Source organism: Telopea speciosissima, chromosome 7 (genome assembly GCF_018873765.1).
Source record: "Telopea speciosissima isolate NSW1024214 ecotype Mountain lineage chromosome 7, Tspe_v1, whole genome shotgun sequence".
Lineage (NCBI taxonomy): Eukaryota > Viridiplantae > Streptophyta > Magnoliopsida > Proteales > Proteaceae > Telopea > Telopea speciosissima.
This window is the reverse complement of record NC_057922.1, coordinates 35,351,278-35,368,866: the sequence shown is the minus strand read 5'-3', so window position 1 is coordinate 35,368,866 and position 17,589 is coordinate 35,351,278. Positions and strand designations below refer to the sequence as shown.

At 38.3% G+C, this 17,589-nt stretch overlaps 2 protein-coding genes and 1 long non-coding RNA gene across 3 annotated transcripts; all 3 read right to left on the bottom strand.

Moving 5' to 3' along the window:
• Window positions 1-4,443: 4,443 nt before the first annotated feature.
• LOC122668500 (bidirectional sugar transporter SWEET3b-like) lies at window positions 4,444-5,814 on the bottom strand. Its single transcript, XM_043865056.1, has 6 exons — window positions 5,811-5,814; window positions 5,655-5,754; window positions 5,259-5,481; window positions 4,993-5,154; window positions 4,772-4,891; window positions 4,444-4,635 (listed from the first exon to the last, which is right to left on the bottom strand). Exons 1-6 carry the CDS (start codon window positions 5,812-5,814, stop codon window positions 4,450-4,452), a joined length of 795 nt encoding a protein of 264 aa, XP_043720991.1. The 3' UTR covers window positions 4,444-4,449.
• Window positions 5,815-5,945: 131 nt separating this feature from the next.
• Window positions 5,946-16,860, bottom strand: LOC122666741. Its single transcript, XR_006333712.1, has 3 exons — window positions 16,693-16,860; window positions 6,309-6,315; window positions 5,946-5,960 (listed from the first exon to the last, which is right to left on the bottom strand). It is a non-coding gene; the product is annotated as an uncharacterized LOC122666741 (long non-coding RNA).
• LOC122666740 (bidirectional sugar transporter SWEET3b-like) lies at window positions 15,136-16,659 on the bottom strand. Its single transcript, XM_043862804.1, has 6 exons — window positions 16,471-16,659; window positions 16,283-16,319; window positions 15,964-16,186; window positions 15,716-15,877; window positions 15,471-15,590; window positions 15,136-15,331 (listed from the first exon to the last, which is right to left on the bottom strand). Exons 1-6 carry the CDS (start codon window positions 16,619-16,621, stop codon window positions 15,158-15,160), a joined length of 867 nt encoding a protein of 288 aa, XP_043718739.1. The 5' UTR covers window positions 16,622-16,659; the 3' UTR covers window positions 15,136-15,157.
• Window positions 16,861-17,589: the final 729 nt, after the last annotated feature.

The following is a 17,589-nucleotide window of genomic DNA, read 5'->3' as shown; positions in this document are numbered from 1 at the left end:
ACTTGTTGCACAAAGCCCAAATGGAAGCTGCGAAGCCGATGCCAACACCAACCTCAATATCCTCACTCTCATCAGGAGTTGGTGTAGCTTTTGAAGACCTCACTCTCTACCGTAGCACAGTGGGAGCCCTTCAATACTTGACTCTAACAAGACCGGATATTGCATTTGCAGTAAACAGGGTGTGCCAGTTTATGCACAGTCCCACAACAGACCATTGGGCAGCAGTCAAGAGAATCTTATGGTATTTAAAAGATACTGTGGATCTTGGGATTCAAGTTAGACCCTCGTCGTCTTTTCAACTCACCGCCTATAGCGATGCTGATTGGGCAAGCTGCCCCCATGATCGCAGATCAACAAGTGGCTACTGTGTCTATCTTGGACCAAATCTAATCTCCTGGAGTTCCAAGAAACAACATACGGTGGCGCGATCTTCTACGGAGTCCGAATACAAGAGCGTAGCAAATGCTACAGCGGAACTCATGTGGCTGCGTCAATTGCTACTTGATTTGGGTATACAGTCTTCGTCACCGATGCTCTACTGTGACAACATCGGCGCCACATATCTGGCTGCCAACCCATTATTTCATGCACGCACGAAGCATATAGAAATAGACTATCATTTCATGCGTGAACAGGTAGCATCCAAAATGTTGAACATCCGGTTTCTTCCTGGGCAAGATCAAATCGCCGATGTCCTAACCAAGGGACTCCCTGGTCCACGTTTTAGAAGCTTAAGGGCCAAGCTCACTGTCTGCAGCAGACCGTTTCGCTTGAGGGGGAGTGTAACAGATAAGGATAACGATCACTGCAATTCAAATTTAAACTCACAGTTGAATCGGTCAGCCCAAGTTGGCAAGACTCCTAGTACGTTGGAAGTTCTCCATCCTTGAACAGAGTTTGAATCAAACTCAACCTTATCACTTGTAAAACAGCTTGTATATTTTGAAATATTGTTACAGTGATTATCATTATAAATACACACCTCTATCGTATGAAACGATGAGGTGAATTACACTCATTCCATATCTCTAACTTTAGTGACAAGAGAGAACCAAGGAATCCATTCTTCTGTATATCTCTGTTCTTTCTCTGTTTCAATTGAATTCCCTCAGTGTTTTTCCCTAAGCTTCATTAGGTTAATGTGAAGTAAATTTTCACCAGCATAGTAGCAGAGTAAAATGAGACAAGTAGACGAAAATCTGTGAGTGGAAATAGCCAAAAGTGGACCCTAAGGAAGTAATGAACACATTTTACATTGACAATCTATTTCAATATGTTTGGTCGTAATGCAAATTTTTGTAAAACTCTGTTGTCTTCCCTTACTGGTTATATTACCTAAAATAACCATATTCTAATCATTAAAGAATTACAGTTGAAATTTTTTCAACTCTTACCTTATCTACATTGTAGTCCCATATGTTTCTCATGCTACTTCACATCATCAAATTATTGAAAATTTTCTCTTAATTTTTCTTTTCATTTCATGTAATTTCGCTTACTCTTGAAAATTTTAATTTCTTTATTTCATTTCAATTAATTTCACTTCCATGGCTAATCAAATGGGGCCTTTCAATTTGCATGTGTATGTTCCTAAACAATTCGACTGTCAATTGTTTATTGAATTTGTAATGAATTCAATATTTTAACTGGCCAAGTTATTTTGAACATTCTTTTATTTAGTTGCTAATTGGTTTTCTTCTCCATACGTTTCTATCAAATAAATTTATTTGCAAATTTGGAAGAAAAGAAAGTGATTTGAATCATATGAAGGATCCTATCTTTTGACTGTTTTCCACCATAACTTATGTACAATTCTAAAGCATGTTTGGCTCATTCACTTGACCTCTAATTCCTTATGCCTCTTCCTTCAAATTATGCCTCTTCCTTCAAATAATCCATTCAAAGCTACTAGTAGTACCAATAAGAAGAGAGAGAGTTATGCTTGTCTAAAGTGTCTAAATTTTTTACACACCTTGTTCAAGTTTTATTATTTTAGGATTGAGTTTACTAGAAAATCTCCTAGTCAATGTTGCCTTGTTTGGCAAAGCTCAGTAGCCAAAAACAAAATCTAGATCATTCTCCTTACCTGCTCTCAATTATGAGTACTCTTTGTCGTGATTATTTCTAATTCTATAATTCCAACTGATTAGATCACTACTTGGAGAACAAAACGTATCAACCTTGTCTTCCCATTGCTTCCTTTTACATCTGCAAGGGTAAGTAGGCTCAAATTTCCTGTCTTGACCATGCCTTCCAAGTAATTTTAGAGAACAACCAGCTGGATTCAAGCTCCTTACAGACCTCCTGACAGAATTAAAAATGACCTTGAGGACAGAAAGAATGTTCAGCCCTATCAATCCACCAGGTCAGATACCCGGATCAATTTAAATTTTTACAGTTTGTCACCTATGGCATTACAATATACCCTCTAAGATGGACCACTTCATCATTGAAAGTTTCTCTAAAGAGCATGGCCTTGATCCTAGTAAAAGCAAAGAATATCTTATTGTATTTTTCTGCTGAACCAGTTCATTGACATTTCCTTGATAGTTCTAGAGGTTAGCCTCTGCTTTATAGTAGGTGTCATCTTCAGTTGTTCATTAATTGCTGTAAATGCCCTTACTTTATCAACAAGAGAGATCATAAAATGCCACAATTCAGTTTATTATTGTTAGACTTGACAAGAAGTATATAACAAATAATGATTGCTGAAAAATCTATGCGCTCTTAGAGACAGACATCAAGAATTCACTCCCCAGTTGCATTTAAAGCCTGTTGGAGTATGCTTATGCTCTGTCCCTATTGTCCTTAGGAGGGAAATCCCTTGGCCAAGCCAACTGAGTCACTCAAAAGGCCAAAAACCAACACACTAATGTTGGGTAGAGGTGGAGTAATTTAATAATTGGATCAGTTCCGAGCAGACAAGGACTAACATGGATGATTAGCCTAACAAAACTCTCTCTAGAACAATGAAGAAGGTTGAGAAAGCATAAAGGAACACTTAGATTTTATTAATTCTAGTAAAACAGTAGCTGTAGTAAACATGTTCTTATTTAACTGCTTTTACTTATTCAAATTTTTATTCTTTATATATATTCCCTTTGATTTTAAGTTTTTAAACATTGAAGTTCTTGGAAACTACCAACAAGGTTCATGTAAGCGGAATCGGCAATGGAATTGGCCTCCAGTGATTGCGATTCTGCTGGAATCAGCCCAGAATTGGTAAAAATGGCTGGAAGAACCTGAACCCTGAAAATAGGCCGATTTATTTGAACTGGAATTGGATCCAAACAATTCCAAATCGGTCAGAATCCGCCATCTGATTCCGATTCTAAGAACTGGCTGATTCCGATTCTTAGAACCGTGACTACCAAAGATTCTAATAAGATATAGGACCTAGTTTTCCCACACCCATGGTCAAGGGAGAATCCCTTGCCCATGGCCATTAGTACCGTCAAATGACCAAGGGGATGTGTATTTTCGAATGCATCAATAGGGGGTGAGAGTTTGTTGATGGGACAAGAGTGCCATCCTATGGTCATATCATTAATGGGAAAGGGATTCTTCCCACTCAATGGATGAAAGAAAACTTTTGCCTAAGATATATGGAAAAATCTTGTCATTTTGGCATGAAAAACATGGGGTCATTAGCCTCATATATTTGGGTATTTAATGACTTTTTTTTTTTTTTTTTAATATATAGTTATTTGTATGTAGATTAATCAAACTGTTTTAGTGTTTTGATCTGGTACAATCAATTTTGAAAGTTCAGTTATGTTTTACCCTTTTTGCGAATTATATTTGTAAGTAAAAAAATAAAGCTATTTTAAGGCATCAGTTTCAGTTCTTAATGTCTGTTGTATAATCTCAGTTTTGAATTTCCAAACTATTAAGCTCCACAAATTATCAGTTGTCAACTGGTTCCACTGTCATCCTTCCTTTTAGTTGCATCCATTCTCTTTTCTTAAACATTCTTGAGCAAATTCTGTATGCTCTGCACCAAAATGTGTCATTTCATCACCCAATCTATTTCATTGTCTCATGAATTGGTTAAATCCATTCAAAAAAAGAGGTTTGAATCTCACAGGATGAAACGGAAGGTTAAGAAAATAGTTGCTTTACTCAGCTGAAAATTACCACTTCTTGTCTGTTTCCGTAAGCAATCTCTCAATAGCTATTCTTTACTCTCACTTCCCCCCAGCTAAGTGGTTTCAAGTCAGACCATGATGTAGGCATAACATGTTCAATCACAATTACACAGTCAATTTGTTGTAATATCTATATTGATATTCAATATTCATCCTCAAAAGTAAGAACTACATTTTCTTTTAGGTGGATCAAATAAGGTAATCTTGTCAAATAACTCTAATTTATTCAATAGAAAGAATAACAGAAGCAACCAACTCCCCCCCCCCCCCCCACCCTCCTCACCCCCCAATGAACAAGACCTTAATCTTCAAACTTTTTCTTTTCGTTATTACAATCAATGAGCAATGGCTGCTGAGATTCTAAATCTGTTTCATTGTGCTCTACATCCAACTTGTATCTTTCTTCAGGAATTCCCTGATTTTTCCTATACATGCAGTATAGCACAAGCTGGACAAGACCCACTGGGCAAGCCAGCAGATTAGGAGCCTGCAAAAGAGAAATTCCAAAATCAGGTTAGAAACACCTTGAGCTTCTCTGTTCTTCAGTGAATTTAGATTAATTTTTTTTCAGAGGGGGGGGGGGGGTTTGCCTTGAATTTGGAATAAAATTGCATGACACAAACCGTGAGCATAATATCCCAACTCAATATCCCATACATCATCCAAAGTAAACTGGTGAGGAATGAGAAGAACGATAAGTAGAAAGGCATGAATTCCACACTCTTTGTCTCGATCACTTGCTTCTGCAACAAAAAAAAAATGTAAAATGATAAACCAAATTGAGAATTCTTCGACACGGGAAAAAAATTAAATTGATAAGATTAGGATGAGAAAGAGAACTCACCACAACAACAAGAGGAGAACTGTACATTCCAATAGAGACAACTAGTCCAATACTCCCAACCATGGCCTTTCGAAGATGGCGATCTTGTAATGTAATTGACAAAACTACCACACCACTGCATAACGCAATGATCCCAGGTAGTAGTATCAATGAAACCAGTTTCTGAAAGCCCAGAATCATAATCAGATCATCAAAAAACAATATTTACACAAATATGGATACATATGTAACACACCCCATTACAGAGTGGAAGGAAATTCACTGACCCTTGCTCTTGGTGAAGCAAACCAGAGATAGATGAAGATGAAAGATAACTCGGGCAAGATCCCCACAGCGTTGATGGTGACAAGGGGAAGGTTTTCCCAGCCATTGCTCACCAAAGGCAACCCATACCACACACAAATCAGACAGTTCAATAAAGCAGTAATATAGGGGATGCAAGAGAACTCCCCTGTAGTTCCCTTTTGAATAATTCTTCTAAAAGTTAATCTGCATTAGCAAAGAAAACTATTATAACCATGAAACAGAAAACAAAATTCAGAAAAAACTGAAGGCGGGGGATAAATTAAGTTTTCTCATTACATTGGAGACGCAAAGAAAAGTAAAGAAGCGGCATTCCCTGCAAAAAAAATGTCCAATTCAAAGCTTAGGAGAATAATTACCTCTGTGAGTCGTCGCAAGAAGGGAAAAAGGGAAGGGGTGGGGGAGGCAGGTAGTTGTTTAAGAGAAGATATGAAGAAAGCCAAGAAGGAGATGACAAATCTACCGATCATTCCAATCGTGAAGCGCAACTGCGTTATGGTCTCTGTAGAGAAAACCCATGACAACGATTGTACATCGGCAGTGAAAGAAATGTTTGGCTCAAGCAACGCAGCAGAAGGAAGCCTGCTATGCATTGTGGATAAAAACCAAGACATGGCCGTCGTCTTCGTCAACACACACTCACTCTCTCCTTCTCTTTTCTGTGTCTCTCTCAAACAACAGACAAGACCTACAGTAGTACTCACTAAGGGCATTAAGAGCATGGCCGGCCATAGTTGCTGAGCTTCCTTCCCTTACAAAGGGAGAAGAAAGAAGAAGAAGGTCTCAGATGTTGAACAGTGAGTGTAACAGCCATGATCAGATCTCTGGAGGTGGAGGAGTGTGTGGGTTTTGGAAGGGTTTATATATGCAATATTTGGCTGAACCACAAGTGGGTTACGTCCAGGAGGGCAGACAGTAACTTATCTCTTAAATTATTCCGACTCACGTTCCTTATTAGGACTTTTGTGAGTCTTCTATCCTTCGCTCGCTGACAATATAGCTTATGTCGCCACGGCGTTTCTGAGTCAGCATACATTTCTATCATTGGCAAGCTTGTCTGCAACCTGGCTGGCATTTACAATTTGGCTCCTCTCTAGGGAGTCCAGCACGCCCAGGGTGCTGCCAGCCGTTGGGCTGTGCCGCACACATCCCTAGGTGTGCGTCGAGATGTGTGCAGTAGAGCTCAACCACCGGATGCTCCCTGGCAGCACCTTGGGTGCTGGGCTCCCTGAAGACAATCCTGCTGCTCCATTTTCTAGATAGGTCCATTTTCCCCCCTCTAATAGAGGAGGGCAAAAATGGCCATCCTACCCTTGCCTGGGTGGTGTCCGCCCCCTCTATTAAAAGAACTTGGGGAAATGGAGCAGATAAAAGTACGACAGTTTCACTAATTTTACCCCAATTACGGAATAATCCCATATGCAACTTGACGTCTCATTTTCTACTTGGACTTTGATTCCGTAACAATGAGATCTAGGGTTTGAGAAATTGGTATCGGATTGCCATTGGCCGTAAGGGTTTTAAAAGATGGATCCTCTTCCAAAATTTAAGGTTAGGACAACTTTGGACTGAGGGTTTCAAAAATCATTGAATCAGATTGGGAATCAGTCAGGATCAATTTCAATTTCTGGCATCCTGAATCGGAATATTCACACCAAGCTTCCCCTGATTTTTGTCGTTTTAGGATGATTCTAAGGTTATTTCAACTGATTTTGGCCGATTCTTATCTAATTTGAATAAGGAAGCGACAGGGACCAACTCCATCACCGATTCTTGGTTTTAAAACCCTGATTTTGATTGATTCCTCACTAATGCTAATCGATTCAGATGCAAGGTCTGATCTTATTGATGTTGAAGAATCAACAAAACCTAGGCACAACGACACAATTACCATTGGTGCACTGATTGGATTGGAATCGACAATGCCAATTCGATTGTCGATTCCGATCCCAATTTTTAGTGTTTTAAACGGAAAAAATCCTCTGTAGTGCCTTAATTTGGTGGATTACTATAATGTGGGCCTGAGAGCTCGACAGGTGGATGATGCGACATTCAATGGTGCCGAGCTCGAGAAGAAAGAACAGAAAAGATAAAAAAAAAGCCTGCCTTGCATTAAGCTTGCACAGTTTGATGAAGCTTCTTTCACGTATCGAACTCTCAGGACCGCATTGCAGTGCACTGTCAGATGCCCTCATTGTAGAGGATTTTAATAAGTTTTAAATCCCTTGATACAAGTTTAAAGAGTTGGGAGCGGATTGACCGATTTGGATCAAATCTGTCATGACTGATCCAATTCCTCGCAAATGCACGACTCCAATGCTTAGACACGGGGCCGCATGAAATGATCAGGGCATCCTCAAGAATTTCCGCCTTCCTATGGAGGAGTGGTGGTCATTTTGTGTGGTCTAACGCCTGGGTGCAAGCGACACATTCCGCACGGACCCGATAGCGTTCTTTCTCCATTAATTAATGAGGATTTGAATAAAGAAAAGAAAAAAAATAAAAACCTGCTTTGTCGACCTTTTCAAATTTAGAGTTTTATTAGACGTTAAAGCCTTTTGCTACCAACTTCATGGGATGTCTCCGAAGAGACTTTTGCCATTTTGGTTGATTACACGTAAATGATTATTGATTTTTCGAAGTAAATAAGAAAGAAAAGTCAATGATTAGCGGGAATTGTTGTGGAGCTAAACGTGGATATCATTGACGGAAAATTATCTCCTCAGTTCCCTATCAATCCGGCCCAATTCCCCAGTGTTTCTAATAAAGATGATGGGATCCACTTGGACAGGATGTTCGGTCAGGGGTGAAATGATCATTGCCAGAGGCACTGGGAATCGGGCCGGAGTTGAGGGAATAAAGAGTAAAGACTGGCCTGCCACGTAGAGCTGAGAGGGAGTTGCCTAATTGCCTCTAACCATAGTTTGTTATTGTTGTTTATGGTTTTTTTCTTTTTTTGGCATCTAAATATGGTTTGAGGTATCTGATCGGATGGACCGATATTGGCCGGATCGGATAGGTATCGATCGAAGCCAATCTCAAGATTTGACCGATACAATAAGATTTGACTGGATTGTTGATTGGATCGCCCAACTCGGTTGGATCAGCTGATCCAATCCGATCCTTGATGGATCCAACTGAATATTTTTTTATTTTTTCAAAGTTTTTAAGTTTTTTTTTTAGTTTTTTATATTATCTTGACTGATACCGATCGATGCTAACCGATACTAAACGATTTTGACTGATCCGATCCAGATAATATCGACCGATCCAATCTTGAGATCACAACACCCACCAACACAAGCCGATACATGATCCGATCCATAAAAAAAACGATTTTGAGGGGTTTTTTGGCCGATTCTGATCGATTTGGACCAATTCGATCCCGATTCGAAAAGGTTTTGGTCATGACCGATCCCGAGTCCGATACTTGGATTTTGAACCTTGCATCTAAACATAGCCTTCATTTTAAGATTTAATTAGTCGATTCCATCAGTAGATCTGGTACGGACAGCTTTTTCGAGTCTATTTACCAAACTATACTGGTCTTGTATCCTTCAATCCGGTTCAATCCGGTCCACTGTAAGAAATATAATAAATGGCGGGAAAGTATCTAGGAATCAGTTTTTAGGTATTGATATGAGCAATATTTCAGGGTAATTTACACATACCACCCCTGAGGTTTGATGAAAGGATGATTTCATCCCCCAATTTTGGAAAATTCTACGTACCCCCCTAGGTTTACAAACGGTAACAAATAAACCCATTTAGTCAATTAATAACTAACACTGTTAAAATCAAAAGATAAAGTGACAAAAATGCCCCTTCAAGAAAAAAAAAAAAAAAAAAAAACCTACAACTCATCTTCCCCAAATCAATTGGGGAAGATGAGTTACAGGTATCCCCATCGATTGCTCCATCCATGGCTTCTAATGGAACATCTCAATCCCTCCTCTCTCTCTGTGCAATCTCTGTTTCTCTATTTCTCTCTATACGATTGAACGGGTTACAACTTCTTTTCGGCTCTGTTGTGGGTTTTCTTCTCAGGGAAAAAAGTGTTGAAGGAGATGATGGTTTGAGGACTACAGAGTGTTTGAGAGGAAGATTGCTTGTAGAGAGAACAGCTTCAAGGGCTGCAAAAGAAGAAGCAGAGCTAATGAGTAACAAAGTCTATTGCTTTTGCAATCTGTAGTAGTCTTTGTAACCATTCTTCCTTCTCGTACAGTTCCCTAATTCTTATACATTTTATTGCTGTAGATTGAAGATTTTATTTACCCTAATAAGATCTGCAACTTTTCATTTCTTCTCTTCTCCTGCAAATATATCAAGAAAAGTTCCAACTGCTTACCCATTGATCAGTCACATCTTTGCTGCTCCCAAGAATCGAAACCTAATGATGCCATGGATAGCTGAGGTTCTCCTAAACTCCCCAAATGCAACCTTCACTTTCAAGCATTTTAGCCGTCAAAACATCATAACTGCCAAACCCACCATCGCCCAACACATCCTTAAACGCAATTCTACAAATACCCCAAAGGCCTCTTCTTTTGCAACAATCTCTACGACTTACTTGGTTCTGGCATCTTTAATGCTGACGGTGATCGCTGGAAGTTTGAAAGACAGATCTCCAGCCCCGAATTCAACACCAAGTCCCTCAGCAAATTCGTCACCACCGGCGTCGAGGCAGAGGTCTCCAAATGCCTCCTCCCTCTCCTCTCCACCGCCAATGCTGAGAATTCTGTGCTCGATCTACAAGACATCCTCCAAAGGTTTGCATTCGACAACATCTGCAAAATCGCTTTCGGTTTCGATCCCAAATCTCTATCGCCATCTTTCCCACAGCCCCAAGCCGAATTTGTCGTCGCGTTCGACAAAGCTGTAAAATTAATCACCGGACGATTTCCTACCATGTTTCCAGTAGTGTGGAAGATGAAGCGAGCACTCAATATTGGATCAGAGAAACAATTAGGGTTAGCAGTCTCTCACATCCGTCAATTCGCTAGAAGCCATGGATGGAGCAATCGATGGGATACCTGTAACTCATCTTCCCCAATTGATTTGGGGAAGATGAGTTGCAGGTTTTTTTCTTTTTTTCTTTTTTTCTTTTTTCTTGAAGGGGCATTTTTATCATTTTACCTTTTGATTTTAACAGTGTTAGTCATAAACTGACGGAATGAGTTTATTTGTTGCCGTTTGTAAACCTTAGGGGGATACGCAGAATTTTCCAAAACTGGGGGGTAAAATCATCCTTTCGTCAAACCTGAGGGGTGGTATGTATAAATTACCCAATATTTTTAAAGAATCTGAGGAGTTTTGGATCAATTTGGTCCTTTCATTCTTCAAACGATAGTTTTTGAATCGCAACACTTATTTTTTTTGTTTGTTTGTTGTAGAGAGGAAGGTGAGATTGTGAGAACGACATGGAGACTGTATAGTATAGTAAGACAAACTCGAGGCGAATACAGAGATGAAGAAGCTCTCCGATGCGTAATGGAAATATAATAATCAGCTTTGTAAGCTTTTATCTCTTTTCCTGTTATTCTTTGGTTCTTGTTCTTCTTCTACTACTTCTACTTCGTCTCTTTGCTACCTAGTTTACTTTCTTGTCATGCTACAATAATATACTATGACGGATCGGAAGGTTGCTGGAGTGGTCTAATTAGGTATTAGCGCGATTGATCATTAAGGAGCCTTTAGAGTCCACTAAGGAGAGGAAGAATCAAAAGAAGAGCTTTCTGATCTATGATCTCAACATTTCAGTGGTGGCACATCAAACATTCAATTAGCTGAAATATATATTCTGTCCTGTTTCCACTCCAAAGTTCAGAAAAGCTTTCCAATGTGATTTTGTTAATTATTTTAGTCCAGAAGAAAAAGGGGGAAAACCAGAAGTCTTCTAATTCATTTAAAAATAAGTTGTTCAAATGCTGATATGAAAACCTTGATTAATCCCTCACCTACTCACAGACATTCCTCCCTTAAATTTAGTGACAAGAGAGAACCAAGGAATCCATTCTTCTGCATCTCTATGTTCTTCTTCTGTTTTCAATTGAATTCCCTCAGTGTTTTCCCTAAGGCTCCATTTGGTTGCAAGGGGAATTAAAAGGAAGGGAAGGGAAAATTTTCAAACCTAAAAAAGAAATTTTTGTAATCATTACCAAATGTGATTGTATAAACTACTTAAATTTCTTACCATATCTAATAAAGATACATTTTACATGCAATATTTATTTTACATTTTAAACCACAGGGAAATGGATGCAAAGTAAAATGAAATTTAATAACCAAATATGGCATGATTTGGAGTTAGATATATTGTCACATGGTGTCACATGGGGTAATGATTAAAAAAGTTCATTTTTTAACTATGAAAATTTCACTTCCCTTCCCTTTAATTCCCCTTACAAACAAACGGAACCTAAAAGCTTCATTTGGTTAGATGTGAAGTGACTTTTCACCAGCAAAGTAGCAGAGTAAAATGAGACAATTGGACGAAAATATGTGAGTGGATATAACCAAAATTTGAACCTATGGAAGTAATGAACACATTTTACTTAGACAATCAATTTCCATATGTTCGGACATAATGCAAATTTTTGTAGAACTCAGTTGTCTTCCCTCTCTGTGTGCGTCAGTCAGCCATCGAGATGTGTGGGGCATAGCCCAACCATTGGATGCCACTCTGGGCACTCCCTAGTTGCTGGGCTCCCTGGAAAGGAGCTCGATGCTCCTGGCTGGTTATATTACCTAAAATAACCATAAAGAATTACAGTTGAGAATTTTTAAACTCTTACCTTATCTACATTGTAGTGCCATATGTTTTTCATGCTACTTCACATCATCAAATTATTGAAATTTTTCTCTTAATTTTTCTTTTAATTTAGTGTTGCTCTTGAAAATTTTATTTTCTTTATTTAATTTCGCTTCCATGGTAATCAAATGGGGCCTTTCAACATTCATGTTTATGTTTCAAACCAATTCAACTGTCAATTGTTTCTTGAATTGTAATGAATTAAAGATTTTAACTGGCCAAGTTATTTTGAACATTCTTTTATTTAGTTGCTAATTGGTTTTCTTCCCCATACGTTTCTATCATATAAATTTATTTGCAAATTTGGAAGAAAAGAAAGTGTTTTGAATCCTATGAAGAATCCTATCTTTTGGCTGTTTTCCTCCATAACTTACATACACTACTAAAGAATTTTTGGCTCATTCACTTGAGCTCTAATTCCTTATGCCTCTTCCTTTAAATAATCCCTTCAAAGATGCTGGTATCAATAAGAAGACAGAGTTGTGATTGTCTCAAGACTCTAAATTTTTTACACACCTTGTTCAAGTTTTATTATTTTAGAATTGAGTTTACTGGAAAATCTCCTAGTCAATGTTACCTTTGTTTGCATTGCAAAGCTCAGTAGCCAAAAACAAAATCTAGACCATTCTCCTTGCCTTTCCTTCAACAATCCTGCTCTCAGTTATGAGTACTCTTCGTCGTGATTATTTTTAATTCTATAATTCCAACTGATTAGATCACTACTTGGAGAACAAAACGTATCAACCTTGTCTTCCCATTGCTTCTTTTTACATCTGCAAGCGTAAGTAGGCTCAAATTTCCTGTCTTGACCATGCCTTCAAGTAATTTCAGAGAACAACCAGCTTGATTCCAGCTCATTGCAGACCTCCTGACAGAATTAAAAATGACCTTGAGGACAGAAAGAATGTTCAGCCCTATCAATCCACCAGGTCAGATACCCTGATCAATTTAAATTTTTACAGTTTGTCACCTCTGGCATTACAATATACCCTCTAAGATGGACCACCTCATCATTGAAAGTTTCTCTAAAGAGCATGCCTTAATCCAGGTAAAAGCAAAGGATATCTTATTGTGATTCTCTGCTGAACCAGTTCATTGACAGTTCCTTGATAGTTCTAGTGCTTAGCCTCTGCTTTATAGTAGGTATCATCTTCGCTTGTTCATTAATTGCTGTAAATGCCCTTACTTTATCACCGAAAAATATCATAAATGCCACAATTCAGTTTATTATTGTTAGACTTGACAAGAAGTATAGAAAAATTTATGCTCTCATTGTGACAGATTAAGAATTCACTCCCTGGTTGCATTCAAAGCCTGTTAGAGTATGCTTCTGTTCTATGTCCCTATTGTTCTTAGGAGGGACAATCCCTTGGCCAAGCCAACTGAGTCGCCCAAAAGGCCAAAAACCAACACACTAATGTTGGGTAGAGGTGGACGTACTAGTTTAATAATTGGATCAGTTCCGAGCAGACAAGGACTAACATGGATGATTAGCCTAACAAAACTCTCTCTAGAACAATGTAGAAGGTTGAGAAAGAATAAAGGAACACTTAGCTTTATTAATTCTAGTAAAACAGTAGCTGTAGTAAACATGTTCTCTTAACTGCTTTTATTTATTCAAATTTTTATTCTTTATAGATATTCCCCCTTTGATTTTAAGTTATTAAACATATGAGGCTCTTCAACCCAAACAAAAAAAACATATGAGGCTCTTGGAAACTACCAACAAGGTTCAGATAAGCGGAATCGGCAAAGACATTGGCCTTTCTACCTATTCCAATACTGCTGGAATCCGCCGGGAATTGGTAAAAAATGGTTGAAAGCGCCTAAACCCTGAAAATAGGCCGATTATTTGAATCAGAAATCGGATCCAGACCATTCCAATCTTATGTGATCCACTTCAATCAGAATCGGAAATACAAATCTAATTCTTAGAACCGTGATTACCAAAGATGCTAATAAGAAATAGGACCGAGTTTTCTCACACGGTCACACCCATGGTCAAGGGAGAATCCCTTGTCTGCAACTATCAATACTGCCAAATGACAAAGAGAAAGGTATTTTCGAATTCATCAATAGGGAGGAGGTGGGATTATGTTGATGGGACAAGAGTCCCATCTTATAGTCACATCACTAGTGGACAAGGAATTCTTCCCACTCGATGGATGGCTGAAAAAACAAAAAAACTTTTGCCTAAGATATATGGTAAAGTATTGTCAAATTGGCAATCGACATTGGGGTCATTAGCCTCATATTTTTGGGTATTTAATTGCACTTTTTTTTATATATATAGTTATTTATATGTAGATTAATCAAACTCTTTTAGTGTTTTGATCGGATACAATCAATTTTGAAAGTTCAGTTATATTTTACCCTTTTTTCCAATTATATTTGTAAGTGAAGAAATAAAGCTATTTTAAAGCATCAGTTTAAGTTCTTAATGTCTGTTGTATATTCTCAGTTTTGAATTTCCAAACTATTAAGCTCCACAAATTATCAGTTGTCAACTGGACCCACTGTACATCCTTCCTTTCAGTTGCATCCATTCTGTTGGCTTAAACATTCTTGACCAAATTCTGTATGTTCTGGCACCAAAAATGTGTCTTTTCATCATCCAATCTATGTCATTGTCTCATGAATTAGTTAAATCCATTCAGAAAAAGAAGGTTGAATCTCACAGGATGAAATGGAAGGCTAAGAAAGGAGTTACTTTACTCAGCTGAAAGAGATCACTTCTTGTCTGATTCCATAAGCAATCTCTCTATAGCTATTCTGTACTCTCACTTCCCTCCCAACTAAGCGGTTTCAAGTCAGGCCATGATGTAGGCATAACATGTTCAGTCACAATTACACAGTCAATTTGTTGTAATATATCTATATTGATATTCAATATTCATCCTCAAAAGTAAGAACTAAGAACATTTTCATTTAGGTGGATCAAATAAAGTAATCTTGTCAAATAACCCTAATTTATTCGATAGAAAGAATAACAGAAACAACCAAACACCACCCCCCCCCCCCCCAATGAACAAGACCTTAATCTTCAAATTTTCAATTCTTTTCATTATTACAATCAGTGAGCAATGGCTGCTGAGATTCTAAATCTGTTCCATTGTGCTCTAAATCCAATTTGTATCTTTCTTCAGGAACTCCCTGATTTTTCCTATGCATGCAGTATAGCACAAGCTGGAGGAGACCCACTGGGCAAGCAAGCAGATTAGGAGCCTGCAAAAGAGAAATTCCAAAAGCAGGTTAGAAACCTTGATCTTCTCTGTTCTTCAGTGAGTTTAGATTAAATTTTTTTTGGGGGGTGGGTGTGGGTGGGGGGTGTCTTGACTTTGGATTAAAATTGCATGACACGAACCGTGAGCAGAATATCCCAACTCAATATCCCATACATCATCCAAAGTAAACTGGTGAGGAATGAGAAGAAAGATAAGTAGAAAGGCATGAATTCCACACTATTTGTCTCTATCACTTGCTTCTGCAACAACCAAAAAAATAAAATAAAATAAAATAAAATTTAAATGATGAGCCAAATTAAGAATTATTCAGGGATAAAAATTTAAATTGATGAGATTAGGATGAGAAACTAGAAAGAGAACTGACCACAACAACAAGAGGAGAACTGTACATTCCAATAGAGACAACTAGTCCAATACTCCCAACCATGGCCTTTCGAAGATGGTGATCATGTAATGTAATTGACAAAACTACCACACCAATGCAAAACGCAATGATCGCAGGTAGTAGTATCAATGAAACCAGTTTCTGAAAGCCCAGAATCATCATCAGATCATAAAATATAGACACATATGTAACCCACCCCATTACAGAGTGGAAGGAAATTCACTGACCCTTGCTCTTGCTGAAGCAAACCAGAGATAGATGAAGATGAAAGATAACTCGAGCATGATCCCTACAGAGTTGATTGTGACAAGGGGAAGGTTTTCCCAGCCATTGCTCACCAAAGGCAACCCATACCACACATAAATCAGACAGTTCAATAAAGCAGTAATATAAGGGATGCAAGAGAACTCCCCTGTAGTTCTCTTTTGAATAACCCTCCTAAAAGTTAATCTGCAGTAGCAAAGAAAACTATTATAAGTTTATAACCATGAAATAGACAACAAAATCAGAAAGAACTAGAGGAGATCAATTAAGTTTTCTCATTACATTGGAGCCGCATAGAGAAGTAAAGAAGCAGCATTTCCTGCAAAAAAAAAAATGTCCAATTCAAAGCTTAGGAGAATAATTACCTCTGTGAGTCGTCGCAAGAAGGGAAAACTGGAAGGGGTAAGGGGAGGTAGGCAGTGGTTTAAGAGAAGAGACAAAGAAAGCCAAGAAGGAGATGACAAATCTACCGATCATGCCGATCGCAAAGCGTAACTGTGTTATGGTCTCTGTAGAGAAAACCCATGACAATGATTGTACATCGGCAGTGAAAGAAAGGTTTGACTCAAGTAACGCAGCAGAAGGAAGCCTGCTATGCATTGTTGATAAAAACCAAGACATGGCCGTCGTCTTCTCCAACACACACTCTCTTTTTTGTGTCTCTCACAAACAACAGACAAGACTTGTAGTACTCACGAAGGGTGTGGCTGGGCCTTTATTCAGAAGAGCATTAAGAGCATGGCTGGCCGTAGTTGCTAAGCTTCCTTCCCTTAGATAGGGAGAAGAAAGAAGGTCTCTGAAGTTGAACAGTGAATGTATCAGCCATGATCAGATCTCTGGAGGTGGATGAGTGTGTGGGTTTTGGATGGGTTTATATATGCAAAGATTTGGCTGAACCACAAGTAGATTACGTCAGGGGAACACCAACTCATCTCTTAAATTATTCCAATAGAGCTTACGTTGCCACGGTGTTTCTGAGTCAGCTTACATATATATTGGCAAGCTTGTCTGCAACCTGGCTGGCAGTATCATTACTTTTTATCCCAATTACGGAATCCTAATTGCAACTAAGGGTGTCAATTTTGACTCGGAACCGGGAACTGGATAGGAACAGGAACCGCACCATCCAATAGTTTATTGGTCCAATTTCAAATCTACCATTTAGGAATCGGAATAAATTCACATTCTAATACTATATATTATATAATTCTTTAAGAATCAAAGTTATGAGAGTTAAGATCAAACCTTTTATTTTTTTCATCTTTTAATTTTGGTTGGTACCACTTGTCTCATATACTATTTTACTAAAGATTTGACTGTAAATTCTAAAGGTTCATTTGGGATTGTTAACTTAAAAACATACCTTAAAATAAGGGTGGCGGTGTTCCTACTTACAAATCAAGAGGTAATATAGACTAATTATGTAAAGGGCGTACCTAGTGCACGAGGCTCTGACATTGCGGGGTTTGGGAAGGATCATAATATACGCAGCCTTACCCCTACTTTCACAGAGAGGTTTTTTCCAGACAAAATAGACTAGTTATGCAATTTGACAAAAAAAACATGAAGCATATTTAAGTGATTGAAAT

Excerpts from the sequence above, each read along its gene's own strand:
- LOC122668500 (XM_043865056.1), bottom strand. Across the intron at positions 4,892-4,992 it reads GTTCTCCTCTTGTTGTTGTG|AAGCAAGTGATCGAGACAAA; the intron begins GTGAGTTCTCTT and ends TTTTTGTTGCAG. Across the intron at positions 4,636-4,771 it reads GTTGGGATATTATGCTCACG|GCTCCTAATCTGCTGGCTTG; the intron begins GTTTGTGTCATG and ends TCTCTTTTGCAG.
- LOC122666740 (XM_043862804.1), bottom strand. The coding sequence starts at position 16,621 with ATGTCTTGGTTTTTATCAACAATGCATAGCAGGCTTCCTTCTGCTGCG. Across the intron at positions 16,320-16,470 it reads CTTTGCGATCGGCATGATCG|GAAATGCTGCTTCTTTACTT; the intron begins GTAGATTTGTCA and ends TTTTTTTTGCAG. Across the intron at positions 15,878-15,963 it reads TTGCTTCAGCAAGAGCAAGG|AAACTGGTTTCATTGATACT; the intron begins GTCAGTGAATTT and ends CTGGGCTTTCAG.